Genomic DNA, 19,877 nt, shown 5'->3' on the forward strand with positions numbered 1-19,877 from the left:
TGGACATTGCTGCTATAAACATTCGGGTGCATGTGCCCCTTTGGATCACTACGTTTGTATCCTTAGGGTAAATACCCAATAGGCAATTGCTGGGTCATAGGGCAGTTCTATTTTCAACATTTTGAGGAACCTCCATGCTGTTTTCCAGAGTGGCTGCACCAGCTTGCATTCCCACCAACAGTGTAGGAGGGTTCCTCTTTCTCCGCATCCTCGCCAGCATCTGTCATTTCCTGACTTGATGATTTTAGCCATTCTGACTGGTGTGAGGTGATATCTCATTGTGGTTTTGATTTGTATTTCCCTGATGCCGAGTGATATGGAGCACTTTTTCATGTGTCTGTTGGCCATCTGGATGTCTTCTTTGCAGAAATGTCTGTTCATGTCCTCTGCCCATTTCTTGATTGGATTATTTGTTCTTTGGGTGTTGAGTTTGCTAAGTTCTTTATAGATTCTGGACACTAGTCCTTTATCTGATATGTCATTTGCAAATATCTTCTCCCATTCTGTCAGTTGTCTTTTGATTTTGTTAACTTTCCTTTGCTGTGCAAAAGCTTTTGATCTTGATGAAATCCCAATAGTTCATTTTTGCCCTTGCTTCCCTTGCCTTTTGCGTTGTTCCTAGGAAGATGTTGCTGCGGCTGAGGTCAAAGAGGTTGCTGCCTGTGTTCTCCTCAAGGATTTTGATGGATTCCTTTCGCACATTGAGGTCCTTCATCCATTTTGAGTCTATTTTTGTGTGTGGTGTAAGGAAATGGTCCAATTTCATTTTTCTGCATGTGGCTGTCGAATTTTCCCAGCACCATTTATTGAAGAGGCTGTCTTTTTTCCATTGGACATTCTTTCCTGCTTTGTCGAAGATTAGTTGACCATAGAGTTGAGGGTCTATTTCTGGGCTCTCTATTCTGTTCCATTGATCTATGTGTCTGTTTTTGTGCCAGTACCATGCTGTCTTGATGACGACAGCTTTGTAATAGAGCTTGAAGTCCGGAATTGTGATGCCACCAACATTGGCTTTCTTTTTCAATATCCCTTTGGCTATTCGAGGTCTTTTCTGGTTCCATATAAATTTTAGCATTATTTGTTCCATTTCTTTGAAAAAGATGGATGGTACTTTGATAGGAATTGCATTAAATGTGTAGATTGCTTTAGGTAGCATAGACATTTTCACAATATTTATTCTTCCAATCCAGGAGCATGGAACATTTTTCCATTTCTTTGTGTCTTCCTCAATTTCTTTCATGAGTACTTTATAGTTTTCTGAGTATAGATTCTGTGTCTCTTTGGTTAGGTTTATTCCTAGGTATCTTATGGTTTTGGGTGCAATTGTAAATGGGATTGACTCCTTAATTTCTCTTTCTTCTGTCTTGCTGTTGGTGTAGAGAAATGCAACTGATTTCTGTGCATTGATTTTATATCCTGACACTTTACTGAATTCCTGTACAAGTTCTAGCAGTTTTGGAGTGGAGTCTTTTGGGTTTTCCACATATAGTATCATATCATCTGCGAAGACTGATAATTTGACTTCTTCTTTGCCGATTTGGATGCCTTTAATTTCCTTTTGTTGTCTGATTGCTGAGGCTAGGACCTCTAGTACTATGTTGAATAGCAGTGGTGATAATGGACATCCCTGCCGTGTTCCTGACCTTAGCGGAAAAGCTTTCAGTTTTTCTCCATTGAGAATGATATTTGCAGTGGGTTTTTCATAGATGGCTTTGATGATATTGAGGTATGTGCCCTCTATCCCTACACTTTGAAGAGTTTTGATCAGGAAGGGATGCTGTACTTTGTCAAATGCTTTTTCAGCATCTATTGAGAGTATCATATGGTTCTTGTTCTTTCTTTTATTGATGTGTTGTATCACATTGACTGATTTGCGGATGTTGAACCAACCTTGCAGCCCTGGAATAAATCCCACTTGGTCGTGGTGAATAATCTTTTTAATGTACTGTTGAATCCTATTGGATAGTATTTTGTTGAGTATTTTCGCATCTGTGTTCATCAAGGATATCGGTCTATAGCTCTCTTTTTTGATGGGATCCTTGTCTGGTTTTGGGATCAAGGTGATGCTGGCCTCATAAAATGAGTTTGGAAGTTTTCCTTCCATTTCTATTTTTTGGAACAGTTTCAGGAGAATAGGAATTAGTTCTTCTTTAAATGTTTGGTAGAATTCCCCCGGGAAGCCGTCTGGCCCTGGGCTTTTGTTTGTTTGGAGATTTTTAATGACTGTTTCAATCTCCTTACTGGTTATGGGTCTGTTCAGGCTTTCTATTTCTTCCTGGTTCAGTTGTGGTAGTTTATATGTTTCTAGGAATGCATCCATTTCTTCCAGATTGTCAAATTTATTGGCGTAGAGTTGCTCATAGTATGTTCTTATAATAGTTTGTATTTCTTTGGTGTTAGTTGTGATCTCTCCTCTTTCATTCATGATTTTATTTATTTGGGTCCTTTCTCTTTTCTTTTTGATAAGTCGGGCCAGGGGTTTATCAATTTTATTAATTCTTTCAAAGAACCAGCTCCTAGTTTCGTTGATTTGTTCTATTGTTTTTTTGGTTTCTATTTCATTGATTTCTGCTCTGATCTTTATGATTTCTCTTCTCCTGCTGGGCTTAGGGTTTCTTTCTTGTTCTTTCTCCAGCTCCTTTAGGTGTAGGGTTAGGTTGTGTACCTGAGACCTTTCTTGTTTCTTGAGAAAGGCTTGTACCGCTATATATTTTCCTCTCAGGACTGCCTTTGTTGTGTCCCACAGATTTTGAACCGTTGTATTTTCATTATCATTTGTTTCCATGATTTTTTTCAATTCTTCTTTAATTTCCCGGTTGACCCATTCATTCTTTAGAAGGATGCTGTTTAGTCTCCATGTATTTGGGTTCTTTCCAAACTTCCTTTTGTGGTTGAGTTCTAGCTTTAGAGCATTGTGGTCTGAAAATATGCAGGGAATGATCCCAATCTTTTGATACCGGTTGAGTCCTGATTTAGGACCGAGGATGTGATCTATTCTGGAGAATGTTCCATGTGCACTAGAGAAGAATGTGTATTCTGTTGCTTTGGGATGAAATATTCTGAATATATCTGTGATGTCCATCTGGTCCAGTGTGTCGTTTAAGGCCTTTATTTCCTTGCTGATCTTTTGCTTGGATGATCTGTCCAGTTCAGTGAGGGGAGTGTTAAAGTCCCCTACTATTATTGTATTATTGTTGATGTGTTTCTTTGATTTTGTTATTAATTGGTTTATATAGTTGGCTGCTCCCACGTTGGGGGCATAGATATTTAAAATTGTTAGATCTTCTTGTTGGACAGACCCTTTGAGTATGATATAGTGTCCTTCCTCATCTCTTATTATAGTCTTTGGCTTAAAATCTAATTGATCTGATATAAGGATTGCCACTCCTGCTTTCTTCTGATGTCCATTAGCATGGTAAATTCTTTTCCACCCCCTCACTTTAAATCTGGAGGTGTCTTCGGGCTTAAAATGAGTTTCTTGGAGGCAACATATAGATGGGTTTTGTTTTTTTATCCATTCTGATACCCTGTGTCTTTTGACAGGGGCATTTAGCCCATTAACATTCAGGGTAACTATTGAGAGATATGGATTTAGTGCCATTGTATTGCCTGTAAGGTGATTGTTACTGTATATGGTCTCTGTTCCTTTCTGATCTACCACTTGTAGGCTCTCTCTTTGCTTAGAGGACCCCTTTCAATATTTCCTGTAGAGCTGGTTTGGTATTTGCAAATTCTTTCAGTTTTTGTTTGTCCTGGAAGCTTTTAATCTCTCCTTCAATTTTCAATGATAGCCTAGCTGGATATAGTATTCTTGGCTGCATGTTTTTCTCGTTTAGTGCTCTGAAAATATCATGCCAGCTCTTTCTGTCCTGCCAGGTCTCTGTGGATAAGTCAGCTGCCAATCTAATATTTTTACCATTGTATGTTACAGACTTCTTTTCCCGGGCTGCTTTCAGGATTTTCTCTTTGTCACTGAGACTTGTAAATTTTACTATTAGGTGACGGGGTGTGGGCCTATTCTTATTGATTTTGAGGGCCGTTCTCTGAACCTCCTGAATTTTGATGCTCGTTCCCTTTGCCATATTGGGGAAATTCTCCCCAATAATTCTCTCCAGTATACCTTCTGCTCCCCTCTCTCTTTCTTCTTCTTCTGGAATCCCAATTATTCTAATGTTGTTTCGTCTTATGGTGTCACTTATCTCTCGAATTCTCCCCTCGTGGTCCAGTAGCTGTTTGTCCCTCCTTTGCTCAGCTTCTTTATTCTCTGTCATTTGGTCTTCTATATCACTAATTCTTTCTTCTGCCTCATTTATCCTAGCAGTGAGAGCCTCCATTTTTGATTGCACCTCATTAATAGCTTTTTTGATTTCAACTTGGTTAGAGTTTAGTTCTTTTATTTCTCCAGAAAGGGCTTTTATATCTCTCGAGAGGGTTTCTCTAATATCTTCCATGCCTTTTTCGAGCCCGGCTAGAACCTTGAGAATTGTCATTCTGAACTCTAGATCTGACATATTACCAATGTCTGTATTGATTAGGTCCCTAGCCTTCGGTACTGCCTCTTGTTCTTTTTTTTGTGTTGAATTTTTCCGTCTTGTCATTTTGTCCAGATAAGAGTATATGAAGGGGCAAGTAAAATACTAAAAGGGTGGCAACAACCCCAGGAAAAAATGCTTTAACCAAATTAGAAGAGATCCAAAATCGTGAGGCGGGAGAAAGGGGATAAAAAGAGGTTCAAAAAGCAAGAAAGAAAAAAAAAAGAAAAAAGAAAAAAAAAAAAGAAAAGAAAAGAATTAAAAAAAAAGAAAACACCTAAGAAAAATGTAAAAAAGAAAAAATATATATATTAGATAAACTAGTAACAAATCGTTAAAAAAGAAAAAGGTAACAGTTAAAAAAAAAATTTTACCCGAAGGCGAGAAAAAAAAAAAACAAAAAATGAAAAAGAAAAAAAATTAAATTAACTGCAAGACTAAAAAAAAAATCACAGGGAAAAAGCCATGAGTTCCGTGCTTGGCTTTCTCCTTTTCTGGAATTCTGCTGCTCTCCTTGGTGTTGAAACCGCACTCCTTGGTAGGTGAACTTGGTCTCGGCTGGATTTCTTGTTGATCTTCTGGGGGAGGGGCCTGTTGTAGTGATTCTCAAGTGTCTTTGCCCCAGGCGGAATTACACCGCCCTTACCCGGGGCCGGGGTGAGTAATCCGCTCGGGTTTGCTTTCAGGAGCTTTTGTTCCCTGAGCGCTTTCCGTAGAGTTCCGGAGGACGGGAATACAAATGGCGGCCTCCTGGTCTCCGGCCCAGAGGAGCCGAGAGCCCAGGGCCGCACTCCTCAGTGCGCCCTCAGAAAACAGCGCCCAGTTACTCCCGTCTGCCTGACCTCCGGCCGCGCTCCGAGCTCACCGAGCCTGCGACCAGTTCAAGGTAACACCGAGCTGTGAGCTTACTGTCGGCTCTGTCTCTGTAGCCGGCTTTCCCGTTCCAATACCCGCAAGGTCTGCGACACTCAGACACCCCCGATCCTTCTGTGACCCTGCGGGACCTGAGGCCACGCTGAACCCGCGTGGGCTTCGCCCTGGTTTAGCCTCTGGAGCGATGTCCCTCAGCGGAACAGACTTTTAAAAGTCCTGATTTTGTGCTCCGTTGCTCCGCCGCTTGCCGGGAGCCGGCCCCTCCCCCCGGGGTCTATCTTCCCGTCGCTTTGGATTCACTTCTCCGCTGGTCCTACCTTTCAGAAAGTGGTTGTTTTTCTGTTTCCAGAATTGCTGTTCTTCTTCTCTTCGATCTGCCGATGGATTTTCAGGTGTTTGCAATCTTTAGATAAGCTATCTAGCTGATCTCCGGCTAGCTGAAGCAGTCTCAGCCTGCTACTTCTCCGCCATCTTGACTCCTCCTCCTAGCCATTCACATTTTTATGGCATTGGGGCCATTTCTAATTTTGGGCTAAGATAAATAAAACTATAATGAACATCTGTATACAAGACTTTGTGTGAACATGTTTTCATTTCTCTTGGGTTCCCGGATATATAGTAGGTGTATGGTGAATTTAAGAAACCACCAAACTGTTTTCCAAAGTGGTTATACTGTTTTACATTCTTACAAGCAGTGTATGAGAATTCTGTCCCTGCCACATCATTACCAACACTTGGTATTGTCAGTCTTTTTAATTTCAGAGATTCTGGTGGGTGTGTAGTGGTAACTCATTGTAGTTTTAATGGGTTATTTCCCTGATGATGGTGTTGAGCATCTTTCCATGTGCTTTTTGGGGACTGGTTTATCTTCCTTTGTGCAGCATCTGCTTAAATCTTGCCCAATTTTGTTTTATTTAATTAAAAATTTTTAAAGGGACGCCTGGGTGGCTCAGTTGGTTGGACGACTGCCTTAGGCTCAGGTCGTGATCCTGGAGTCTCGGGATTGAGTCCCATATTGGGCTCCCAGCTCCATGGGGAGTCTGCTTCTCTCTCTGACCGTCTCCTCACTCATGTTCTCTCTCACTGTCTCTCTCTCAAAAAAAAAAATTTTTTTTTAAAAGATTTTGTGTATTTGTCATAGAGAGAGAGAGAGAGAGAGCATAAGCAGGGAGAGTAGTAGGCAGAGGGAGAGGGGAAGCAGGCTCCCTGCTCAGCAGGGAACCTGATGTGGGGCTCAATCCCAGGACTTTGGGTTCATGACCTAAGATGAAGGCAGGTGCCCCAAATCTTGTCAAAAGCTTTTTCTGTATCTATTCTCAGAGAATCATGATTTTTTTACTTTATTTTGTCAGTATGGTACAATACATATGTTGATAATTCCAGTAAATCTATCACCTGGTCATGATGCATTATCTTTTTGAAATATTACTGGGTTTAATTTGTTAGTATCTTGTTAAGGATTTTTACTTCTCAGTTCATCAGGGATATTGGTCTGTACTTCTCTTTTGTTGTGATGGCTCACTTGGGTTTTGGTGTCAGGCCAATTCTAGCCTTGTAAAAAAATTGGGAAATACTTCCTTCTCTATTTTCTGATGGTGTAGCACCAATATTATTTTTTAAAATATGCAATAGAATTCAACAATAAAAAGGCCTGAGGTTTTTTATATGGAAGACTTTAAATTTTTTTAAATTACAAATTGAAGATACAGAGCTATTCAGATACTCTATTTTTTCTTTTGTCAGTTTTGGTCATTTTTTTCTTTCTAAGAATTTAGCTATTTTATTTAAGTTGTTTAATTTATTGGGATAATTGGAATAAAATTACTCAAATATTCTCTTATTGTGCTCTTCATAGGTAGAGGTTGTATAGTAATGTTCCTTTTATTCCTTTTTTTAAAATAATTTTTTGTTTTATTTAAAAATTTTTCTGTTTTTAAAGATTTTATTTACTTGAGAGAGAGAGAGACCACATGAGTGGCGGAGCGGGGGAGATGTTGGAGAGAGGGAGAGGGAGAAGCAGACTCCTTGCTAAGCAGGGAGCCAGGTGTAAGGCTCGATCCCAGGACACTGAGATCATAACATGATCCAAACGCAGATGCCTGACTGAACCCAGGAACCCCCCCAAATTTTTTTTAAGTAGGCTCCATACCCAGCATGGAGTCCAACATAGGACTTGAACTCATGATCCTGAGATCAAGACCGGAACTGAGATTAAGAGTCAGTCACTTAACTAACCAAGCCACCCATCCAACACCCCCCAACTCTTTTATTCCTAGTATTGATAGTCTGTGCTTTTTCTCTTTCATGATCAATACAGAGATTCATCAATGTTACTGACCTTTGGAAAGAAGACGTTTTGTTGTTTATTTGTCTACTTTCTGTTTCATTAATTTCTGTTCTTTATTATTTCTTTCTTTTTTGCTTTGATTTTAATTTCTTCTTCCTTCTTAGCTTTTTAAGATGGCAGCTTAGGTCATTGATTTTAGATCTTTTTCCCCTAATATAAGTGTCTTTGCATTTATGTCAATAAGTTTCTTTCTGTACAGGGCTGTAGGTCTATTCTATAAATTCTGACATTTATTTTCATTTCCATCTAGTTCAGTATATTTTTTTTAAATATTTATTTATTTATTTGATAGAGAGAGATCACAAGTAAGCAGAGAGGCAGGCAGAGAGAGAGAGAGGAGGAAGCAGGCTCCCTGCTGAGCAGAGAGCCCGATGTGGGACTTGATCCCAGGACCCTGAGATCATGACCTGAGCCGAAGGCAGCGGCTTAACCCACTGAGCCACCCAGGCACCCCTAGTTCAGTATATTTTTAATTTCCTTTTTTATTTCTTCTTTGACACATTAGTTATTTAGACATACATTGTTTGATTTTAAGGTTTTGGGAGATTTTCCAGAAATTTTTTACTGCCCTTTTTTTTTCTTTTTGTACTATTTTATTCCACCCTGAGCATCTCAATATCAAACTAAATACTGGTGAACTGTTTTCCTTACTAATTCTGAATTGCTGTAGATGTATAAATTCTGCTAACTGTTCAGCACTTTAATAGATGAAATCATTTCTGACACATAGTAGAAATACCTAAAACAATTAGTGCAGTATATCAAACGGATCAAAATAAAATGAATTTGGGAAAACAAGGCTGCAAGATTACCAATATATTGCAACATTCCTGTGACAGATTACAGGTATCCTGTTTATGGTGGTTCTGGCCATATAGGAATAATTGAAGCCCTTCCTTTCAAAGGAGGAGAGAGGAAATAATTAGCTGTTTTAGTAACTGTACAGTTCATAAACTTTTAAACAACTCTTAGTATTACAGAAAAGTAGTAAACATATATGGAAGCTTCAGTGTAGTACCCTACTTACAATACAGTTGAAGATTGAATTTAAAATAAGTTTAAATGTACATATTGTTAGTGCATTGACTTTATTGTGTCCAAAGGAAACAAAAGCCCCCTTTTAGCCCCTAAACAAAATCAAAATCAGTAAGTAAACAGAGTCACATTTGGTTTGCTTCATTTTTATTGCAGAGCTCACATGTTTGCAGGAATTGCTATTCATTAAGATGCATTTATCATGGGGTGCCTGGGTGCCTAGTCTGTTAAAGGTCAGACTCTTGATTTCAGCTCAGTCATGTTCTCAGAGTTGTGGGATCAAGTCCCACATCAAGCTCATGCTGGGTGTGGGCCTGTTTGAGATTCTACCTTTCCCTCTTCCTCTGCCCCTCCCCCACAAAGATGCATTTTACAGTTTCATATTCCTAAAGCTAGCTATGGTTACATTTGATTTTTTTAAAAAAGATTTAATTTGTTTATTTGACAGACAAAGATCACAAGTAGGCAGGGAGGCAGGAGGAGAGAGAGGAGGAAGCAGGCTCCATGCTGGGCAGGAAACCTGATGTGGGGCTCAATCCCAGGACCCTGGGATCATGACCTGAGCCAGAGGCCGAGGCTTTAACCTACTGAGCCACCTGGGCGCCCCACATTTGATTTTTTTAAAGTCTATTTTATTTTATTTATTTCTTAAAAAGATTTTATTTATTTATTTATTAGAGAGAGAGAAAGATTGAAAAAATGAGTGTTAAGAGAGGTAGAGGGAGAAGCAGACTCCAGGAGGAGCAAGGAGCCCCACACGAGACTCCATCCCAGGACTCTGGGATCATAACTTGAGTCAAAGGCAGATGCCTAACTAATAGCCACCTAGGCACCCTTACCTTAAAGACTATTTTTAAAATAACAGAACTAGTTATAGTTTAGATGCCACTAATACTCATTCTTTAGCTTGAAGATATGGGACTCTCTTTTTTAAAAAAGATTATTTATTTATTTACTTATTTGTCAGAAAGGGCGAGTGTGAGCGCACAAGCAGGGGCAGCAGCAGGCCGAAGGAGAAGTGGGCTCCCCGCTGAAGAAGGAGTCCAATGTGGGACTCGCTTCTAGGACCCCAGGATTATGACCTGAGCCAAAGGCAGTTGCTTAACTGACTGAGCTACCCAGAACATCCATTGGGACAGTTTCCTTGTGGTTAATTTGTTTTGTTTTATGATTTTATATTTTATTTTTATTTTTTTGAAGATTTTATTTATTTATTTATTTATTTATTTATTTAAGAGAGAGAGTGGAAGAGAGCACAAGTGGGGAGGAGAGGGAGAAGCAGAGAGGAAAGAGAGAAGCAGGCTGCTGAACAGGGAACCCCATGTGGGGCTCAGTTCCAGGACCCTGAGATCATGACCTGAGCCCCAAGGCAGCTGCTTAATCAACTGAGCCACCCAGGTGTCCCTTAAGATTGTGTTCCTAAGTATTCTCTACATCTGCCGTGGGGTTCAAGATCAAGAGTTGCAGGGCGCCTGGGTGGCTCAGTGGGTTAAGCTACTGCCTTCGGCTCAGGTCATGATCTCAGGGTCCTGGGATTGAGTCCCGCATCGAGCTCTCTGCTCAGCAGGGAACCTGCTTCCCTCTCTCTCTCTCTCTGCCTGCCTCTCTGTCTACTTGTGATCTCTGTCAAGTAAACAAATAAAATCTTTAAAAAAAAAAAAAAGATCAAGAGTTGCATGCTCTGTGGACTGAGCCAGCCAGCTGACCCTGTTAATTTCTTGATGTGGAATATATGCTTTAAAGGTAGATACTAGGAGAAATTACTGTTTGTCTGAGTTACTGTTGCAAACTATAAGCATGTTTAGAACCTCCTTTTTAAAAAAGAATCTTTTTGCAAAGTCTAAATCAGTAAGTTCAAAGTCTTTTTCGTAGACTTTTTCATAGAACTGTCTGGTTAACTGGTGGTCCAGATAGTCATTTGTTAGATCTCTGGTGATGAGAAGTGATTTCCCCTAACCTTTAGTAAAGCAAGTAGACACACAGCTCTCATTTTCTTGTATTGCTGAAATAGGCAGAGGGACACATACATGTTACTAAAAATTAAGTTTGAAACATTTAAAATAATTCTGTATTAGAAACTTGACTCTGGGACACCTGGGTGGCTCAGTCGTTAGGTAGCTGCCTTCGGCTTGGGTCATGATCCCAGAGTCCTGGGATCAAGCCCCACATTGGGCTCCATTCTTGGCGGGAGGCCTGCTTCTCCCTCTCCCACTCCCCCTGCCTGTGTTCCCTCTCTCACTATGTCTCTGTTGCAAATATAAATAAAATTTTAAAAAAGAAAGAAAGAAAGAAAGAAACTTGACTCTGGGTCCCTGGGTGGCTTTGTCCTTTTGCGTCTCCCTCACCCCCACTCTGTCTTTGTCTCTCAAATTAATAGATAAAATCTTAAAAAAAAAACCGACCATCATAAGCCTCTTTTTGGAAGTTAGACTGGACTGGACTGGTTAGGTGCATCAGTTTCACTGCTGTTTACATTTAGGAAGCAGAAGAATAGTCCAGCTAGCTCAAATTGGAGGTTTAATTACACTGTCCCCTGGTTGGCTGTGTGGGTTCAGTAAGTTCTGCTACTCTTCTTGGGCAGAATTTGCTCCTAGATTCTGTGGTTCATTATTTGGCAGCTTTTTAGCCATAACTGTAAATATTTCATTCACATACATTGAGGTTTTAGCTCATGTCTCCATGAATAATAAACTTGTCATCTTCATAGGGCTGTGCTTCCTGTGAATCTATAGCCCTTTTATTCTAGGTCAGCTTTATTTCCTGGTAAAGCTATGACAGTGTTAGGACTTGTTTTCCTTTGAGGTTTTTTTAACCCAGTGTTTTGCTCTTGCAAGGGACTCCTCATTGGAGCTCTCATATTCAACTATGGCTTCCTGTGCTCCTCTGTAGTACATTGGTGCTAGGCTGTAGTGTCATTCTTGACCACTGTATCTCATATTTCAGACTTCACTGTTACATTATCATGGTAGACGGCTTGGGTTAAAAAGCAGCCACAATGGTACCGTCTTGAAATTCATGAAACAAAGAACTAGGCTTCATTAGCCAACGGCAGACTCTCCCAGAAGTACTAGTTTCAACTGGTGTATTTTATTTATAATATTTGGCCTGTTGGGTCTTGTTGCTTCTCAGTTAGCCATGTCCAGATTTGAAAGAAGTCCCTAATTTCAATCTCCTAAATGAATTTTCAGGTTGTGAGGTATCTTTTTTTTTTTTTTTCTGGAGGTAAGAAACCTGAGATAACACAAGCAGCCGTGAAGTCAAAGCTTCCTGGCAGCAGATCCCAGGCATAGCCAAAGGAGGAGACTGAGCCTCAGGCTGTGGCTTTGGTGAAGGCTGTGTCTCCTCCTCCTTTTGGTTTCTAACTTAATTCCATGTGGTTAGAGACTATATGCAATATAATTTCAGTCTTTTGATACTTCTGGAGACTTATTTTATTGCCCAGCATATTGTTATATGTATGGCCCATGTAATGCGCTTTTGTTTGGTAGAACATTTATATATATCAATTAGATAAACTTGATTGAAAGTTGTTTATGCCTTCTATATCCCTCCTGCATTTGTACTTAGTCTGTCCGTTATTGAGAGAGGGGTATTAAAATTTCTGGCTATAATTGCAGATTTATCTATTTATCCTTGAAGTTCTCCCAGTTTTTGCTGTGAAGTAAAATACGTGAATATTTTGAAGCAGTGTTTTTAGGTGCATACAGCACATTTAGGATGGTTATATCTTCTTGATGAATTGATCCTTTTATCTTGGTGTAATGTCCTTTTTTATCCCTGTCAGTATTCCTTGTTGTGAAGTCTGCATTTTTTTTGCATTTTTTATATTAATGTGCCCACTCTGTTTTTTATTATTAATGTGTATCTTGTACGCAGCATGTAATTGTTTCTATTTAACCAGTCTGTCAATCTCTACATTCTAATTAGAGTGATTAGACCATTTACTTTTAATATAAATATTGATTTGGTTGGTTTAGTTTAAATCTACCCATCTTGCCACTTTTTTCCTATTTGCTTTTCTTTTTTTTTTTTTCTTTTTCTTTTTTAGAGAGGGTGAGAGAGGAGGAGAAGGGGTAGAAGGATAGAGAGAGAGGGTCTCAAGCAGGCCCCTCACCCAGCATGGAGCCTGACTTGGGGCTTGATCCCACAACCTGGAGATCATGACCTGAGCCAAAATCAGGAGTCGGCTCAACCGACTGAGACAACTGGGCACTCCTGTTTGCTTTTCTATTTGTCCTCATTAATCTTTTCTCTCTTTTCTTGCCTTATTTTAGATACATTGAGTATTCTTTAAGCATTCCACTTTATCTCCATTTTGGCTTATTAATGGTACTTCTTTTTTTAATTGGTTGCTTCAGGGTTTACAGTGTGCAATTTTAACTTATCATAGTCTACCTTCCAATATTATTCCATACTATGAATAATGTGTAAATCTTAGAATACTTTTTTTTCTCCTCCCTTTTATGCTTTTGTTGCCATACATGTATCAACTTTATGTTTTACTAATAATCCCCTCTACTGTTATTTTTGTTTTGAATAGTCATACATTTCTTCATTACTATTTAATTGCGGTAGAGCACCCATCACATAAAATCTACATCACTTAAAAAATTTTTTTAAGGGGCGCCTGGGTGGCTCAGTGGGTTAAAGCCTCTGCCTTCAGCTCAGGTCATGATCCCAGGGTCCTGGGATTGAGCCCTGTATCGGGCTCTCTGCTCAACAGGGAACCTGCTTCCTCCTCTCTCTCTGCCTGCCTCTGCCTACTTGTGATCTCTGTCAAATAAATAAATAAAATCTTTAAAAAAAAATTTTTTTTTTTAATTTAAGTAGGCTTTACACTCAGCATGGGGCTTGAACTCATGACCCTGAGATCAAGAGTTACATGCTCTACCTGGGTGGCTCAGTGGGTTAAAACCTCTGCCTTCAGCTCAGGTTATGATCTCAGGGTCCTGGGATCAATCCCCACATTGGGCTCTCTGCTCAGCAGGGAGCCTGCTTCCTTCTCTCTCTGCCTGCCTCTCTGCCTACTTGTGATCTCTGTCTGTCAAATAAATAAATAAAATCTTAAAAAAAAAAAAAAAGAATTACATGCTCTACTGATTGAGCCAATCATGCATCCCCCATCTTAACCATTTTTAATTGTAATGACATTTTTAAATGTCATTTAGGACATACACATTATTGTGTTACCATCACCACCATCCGTCCACAGAACTCTTTCATCTTGCAAGATTGGAACTTTACCTATTAAATAGCTCCCGATTCTCCTCTTCCACCAGCCCCTTTCTATTTCTGTGAATTTGACTCTTCTCGATACCTCGTATAAGCAGAATCATACAGTATTTGTCACTGGCTTACTTCACTTAACATAATGTGTTCATCATCCATGTTAATTTTCTGTGGACTCATCATCCTGTTTTCCTTAGAGCTATACCAGTTGACGTTTCCACCAAGAAATGAACAGAGTTCCAATTTTTCTATCAATCAAATTTTAAAGCAATTTAAAAATAAGTTAAAAAGTTCTTATATTCAATCAAATACTTATCATTTGCTCTTCTTTCTTGTCTTTCTCTATTTCCATGTGATACCATTTTCTTTCTGCCTGAAGAATTTCTTGTAGTGACAAATTCTCTTAGTTCATATTTGTTTTAGCTTTTTTTTTTTTTTTGCCTTTATTTTTGAAGGGTTCTCCTTTTGGATATATAATTCTATATTGATAGCCTTTTCTCATTTAATAGTTTAAACACTTTGTCCTGTTGTCCTCTGGTTTGTTCCTTGTTATTCTCCATAATGCTGCTTTTTCCTCTGATGGCTTTTAAGATTTTTTCTTTCTAGTGACTAGTTGATAATATGTCTTGGTGTGGTTTTCTCTTTCTTTCTTTCTTTCTTTCTTTCTTTCTTTCTTTCTTTCTTTCCTTCCTTTCTTCCTTCCTTCCTTCCTCCCTCCCTCCCTTCCTTCCCTCCTTCCTTCAAGATTTTGTTCATTCCACGGACAGAGATCACAAGTAGGCAGAGAGGCAGGCAGGGGTGGGGGAAGCAGGCTCCCTGCTGAGCAGAGAGCCCGATGCGGGGCTTGATCTCAGGACCCTGAGATCATGACCTGAGCCGAAGGCAGAGGCTTTAACCCACTGAGCCATCCAGGTGCCCCTTGGTGTGGTTTTCTTTATGTTTATCCTGCTTGGGATTTGTTGAATTTCTTGGATTTATGGGCTTATAGTTTTCATGAAATTCAGAAAATTTTCAGCCATTATGTCTTAAAATATTTTAATATTTTATATATAATACTTAATATTATATATTAAATATATAAGTATATTGTATATGTATGCTTATGTGTGTATAGAATGTGTATTATATATAATATATAAATATCTCACATATAAAATCTTATATATATAAAATAATACATAAATATATAATTTATATTTTATGTTTATAAATAAATTATAAATGTATAAGTATATAAATTTATATTATATTTAGAATTTATAAATTTATAATTTATAAGCATATACATATATTTATAATTCCTTTATTAATATATAAATATGTGTATGTCTATTTTTAGACTATTTTTTTCTATTGATTGTTGTCTGTTTATATTTATATAAATATATAGGTATAAAATCTCTTTCTCTCATGGTGTTCGTGTTTTTCTTTAAACTTTTAATATGTTGGGCATATTTAAGAGGACTTTTAACATCCTTTGCTAATTCTGTCACTTCTGTCATTTCTATGTCTGTTTCTATTGAACAGTTTCTTTCTTGGTTATTGGTCGCATTTCCCTTCTTTTTTGCATCTTCAGTGACTTTTTTTTGAAAATGATTTTATTTATCTATTTTTTAAGAGCTTATTTATTAGAGAGAGAGCCAGAAAGAGCCCTTCACAAGTGAAGGGGAGGGGCAGAGGCAGAAGCAGACTCCCTACTAAGCAGGTAGCCTGACTTAGGGCTCAATCCCAGGACCCTGGGATCATGACCTGAGCCGAAGGCAGACGCTTAACTGACTGACCCACCCAGGTGCCCTATATATTTATTTTAGAGAGAAAGAGAGTGTGCTTGTGCTGAGGAAGAGAAAAAAGATTCCAAGCAGACTCTGTGCTGAGCATGGAACTCAGCTTAGGGCTCAGTCTCACAACTCCAAGATCATGATCCAAGCCAAAACCAGGAGTTGGACGCCCAACTGACTGAGCCACCCAGGCACCCCATATGTTTAGTGAGTTTTGATGGGATACTCAACACTGTGAATGTTGTAGATACGAGCATTTTTTAGTGTGTTTGTCTTATTTTTTTCTGTTAGCAGTTAAGTTACTTGTTTTTCAGCTTGATTATGTTAACCTTTTTTTGTATAGGTCTAAAGTTAAAGTGGCCTTTACTACAAGGCTAATTTAAGAGTCTGAGCTAGCCGGGCACCTACTACAAGGCTAATTTAGCCACTAAGGCCTTACCCTATTGGTGTCTCTACCAAAGGCTGTGATCTCTATACTTTGGTTGATTGGAATGCAAATTTCTCCCAACTGTGTGAAATTTTCAAATTTCTCGTATTCAGTTCCCTGGTCATTCTTTGCACCATCTTTTGGAATTACACTTTGCTTTTGCTTTTCTTACTATTCAACAAAAAATCAAGGGGAGTTCAACTCAGATTTATAGAACTCTTTCTGCATAGTTCCCTCCTCTCTGGAATTTAGCACCTTGACTTCCAGCCACTTTAGTTTCTCTTAACCTCTGTCTCTGTTTTATAATTAAAGCAAAACCACCATGTTGTGCTTTGGATTTCCTTCCTTGCATTTGGTCCCAAATGTGCCTTCAGAAAGAAAGCTGGGACAATTATACATTTAGGTTTATAATCTGTTTCAAATTAATACTTGTATATGGTATGAGACTGAGGTCAAGGTTCATTTTTTCTACATAGGTATTTGTTTCAGTACCATTTGGTGAAAAGACTCTCTTCTCCCCATCAAATCATGTTGGCACCTTTATTGCCATATAAATATGTGTGTGTCTATTTTTAGACTATTTCTTTCTGTTGTTTGTTGTCTGTTTTCATACTAATACTATACTGTGGCTCTTGACAGAAATTTATGAAAGATATAATTGAGTGATTCTGACATGAAATAAATACTTACTTGACTTTATAATGTTTTGAGAATAGATTTTGAGTTTGAAATACAGTGTGTCCACTAATTTGAATGTAATGTTATGCTATCTCATTTACAACTGAATGAAGAGATATATTTTAAACATGCTTCTCTTACAGAGACCTTTTAATAAAAGTGAAATTTGGAGAAAGCATTGAGGACTTACAGACCTGCCGACTCTTAATTAAACAGTACATCCCGACGGGACTTTTTGTGGATCCATATGAGTTGGCTTCATTAAGAGAGAGAAACATAACAGAGGTATAACTATTAGAGGATTTTTTTTTTTGGAGAGAAATTATTTTAGGAATGCTGTCATTTGGATTAAGGAAAAACAATAGACAAGACAACGTTGTACTTTTTATTCATTTTGTTAAAGTGCATAAAGTAACTTTTTTTTTAGGTAGTATGGGAGTATTATTTTTAAAATGAGTGATAATGTGTCAAGCTTGTCAGTAATAAGTCAACTGAACTGAGCTAGTCAAAATGGTTTTTGTTAGAATTTTGTTCCTAGTTTCATAACTAAGAAAATTATATATTTTAGAAGGTTAATGATTATAAATACTGCTTCAGCAGCATTTGACAGTATTGTTTGAGTGACTTATACATCAACACCTGTATAATTTGGATGTGGGAGGAAAGGAAGCTGATATTTATTAGATATCTGTATGTCAGATATCTTCTTCTCTTTTTTTTTTAAGGAAGTAATAGATAAAGATTATGTCCCAAACCCATGCGTAGATCCATTTGTGTGTGTGTGTGTGTGTGTGATTTATGTTTTTTATTATTTTTATTAACGTATAATGTAGTATTTGCCCCTGGGGGTATAGGTCTGTGAATCGTCAGTTTTACACACTTCACAGCACTCACCATGTCACATACCCTCCCCAATGTCCATAACCCAACTACCCTCTTCATAACCCCCTCCCCCAGATCAGTCTTTATAACAACCCTAGCAGTATTATTTCTCCATTTTATAGATAAGGAACCTGAGGCACAAAGAGGCCAGGTAAATTATCTAGGATCACACAGGTAAATGGAAGAGCCAAGAGGTATATCCAGGGCTGTCTAATTATAAAGTTGTTCCTTTTTCCAGAAATGAATTTTATTCCTTAATTAATGGGTTCTCTGACTTTTGGTAAGAATCACTTGGGGCCACTTTTTGTGCAGATTATGTCTTCCTGGGAAAGCTTAATTCAGTAGGTCTAGATTGGACCCAAAAATCTGTTTTAACAACTCAGATAATTCCTATTAAGAAATTATGGTAAACAACATCTTCATTCTTGAGTTTATAATCTATATGTGAATATAAAAGAGGCAAAATAGATATACTTGGAGTCATTTATGATGACAGTTTATAATTGTGGTTTAGGCCAATTTCTTCACCTATTTTAATTACTTGTTTATCAAGTAATTAATTATTTAAATTTTTTTGAATAGGTGATTGTATTCTCATGATTCAAAATTTAGGAGATATAAAAAGGTGTACAATGATAAGCGTCCACCTATCTTGACCCCCATTCACCAAGTTTCTTCCTGTGTTCTGTTTTTTTTGCACACATATTACAGTTTAAATAAACATGTTCACTTATATGGCAGTCTCAGTACATTTGCACATGTAGAAAGACCTCATTGCTTTTTCCCTCATTCCTTTCCTTCACTGAGTCATGAATTCTGAATGAGGCTTTTAAAATTTTAAATAATTGGTTTCAGATTTAAATGTGGTTCTTGGCTTATAGTGACATGGATTGGAATCATATTTAAACCTACTTAATAAAATTGCCTACAACGTTTTAAGAAAATGGAATTTTTTTTTTTTTTTTTGCATAGGAGTACCCAAAAAGAGATCACATGCCCACCGTCTTGGGATGAGATTGGGGTATGTGCAGATTAATTGTAACTAGAAAACTGGGCAGGCAGAGGATGCCACTCTGGATTAATTGACAAGCTTTTCTTTATCTTAATTTTCTGTTTCCTAATTTTCTAATCCCTAATTATAAGCCCTCTAAGTGAATTTACTTTTTCATTTCAAATAGATGTCTCATTTGTGACACATAGATAATTAGAAGCTGATTTCCTGATATAGGAGATGCTATTTCTTTCTGCCTAGCTGAGTTGAGACTGTGGCCCAATCCTTTGTGTAGAGAAACTTTGTCTCAAGAAGTATTGAGGAGTATAACTGGATAGAAGGAAATTTATATTTAGGGAATGATTTATACTTATGTATTTAGATTGAGATCTTAACTATTCCATGAGATAAAATTTGTGACTGCAGCACATAGAACAATGGGTTCAAATTAAATGAGTTACGGTGGCAATAAAATGTTTTGTAAGGAGTTTGTGATGGTTTGTGAGCAATTTGAAAATAAATACAGGCCTTAAACAGAGTCATAATGAATAAAGCACTTCAAATGAATCTCACTTCATTTTTAGGTAGGGCTATTTGATATATTTAATTAAAACCTCTCACGTTCTTTGAAAAAGGCATAATATTAGATTGAAGCATATGAAACTGCTATTCTGTAGGTCAAAATGGAAATGCTGTGCTTTTGAAATCATAAATTTTACTCAATCAAAGTATGTAATAATAGGACTTAATGCCCTCACCAAGTTGGAGGACAGGGACCAGATTTACTCTCCCACTTGAAATAACCAAGAAATAGACAAATTAAATGAAATAATGGGAAAGATCGTTGAATACCAAGCAGTGAGGACAGTGATGTCTGAAATTAATGGAAAATAAATAAGATGAGCTCTATGACTGTCCCAGCTTATTGCCTGAAGAGTTTTCAAGCTCTAGCATAGGGAGCAAGAACCCAAGCAGAGCCTAGTGGACTGCTTGAGTTTAGGAAATGAACATGAAATCCTGGGAAGACGAAGGTCACCAGAATTGACAAGGCAGTATAGAGAGAGCTGCACAGAGACAACTCCAGAGATCCATAAAAGGTTCCCTT

General features: G+C 38.0%; 1 protein-coding gene and 1 pseudogene across 1 annotated transcript in view; one reads left to right on the top strand and one right to left on the bottom strand.

Moving 5' to 3' along the window:
• PIGX (phosphatidylinositol glycan anchor biosynthesis class X) overlaps nt 1-19,877 on the top strand; it is a 44,372-nt gene that overhangs the window by 9,133 nt on the left and 15,362 nt on the right. Inside the window, exon 4 of the mRNA XM_032342159.1 lies at nt 17,043-17,184. Coding sequence (XP_032198050.1) covers nt 17,043-17,184 — 142 coding nt within the window. The remainder of the gene's footprint in view (nt 1-17,042; nt 17,185-19,877) is intronic.
• LOC116586616 lies at nt 11,195-12,724 on the bottom strand (annotated as a pseudogene).

The sequence above is a fragment of the Mustela erminea genome, chromosome 1 (genome assembly GCF_009829155.1).
Source record: "Mustela erminea isolate mMusErm1 chromosome 1, mMusErm1.Pri, whole genome shotgun sequence".
NCBI classification, from domain to species: Eukaryota; Metazoa; Chordata; class Mammalia; order Carnivora; family Mustelidae; genus Mustela; species Mustela erminea.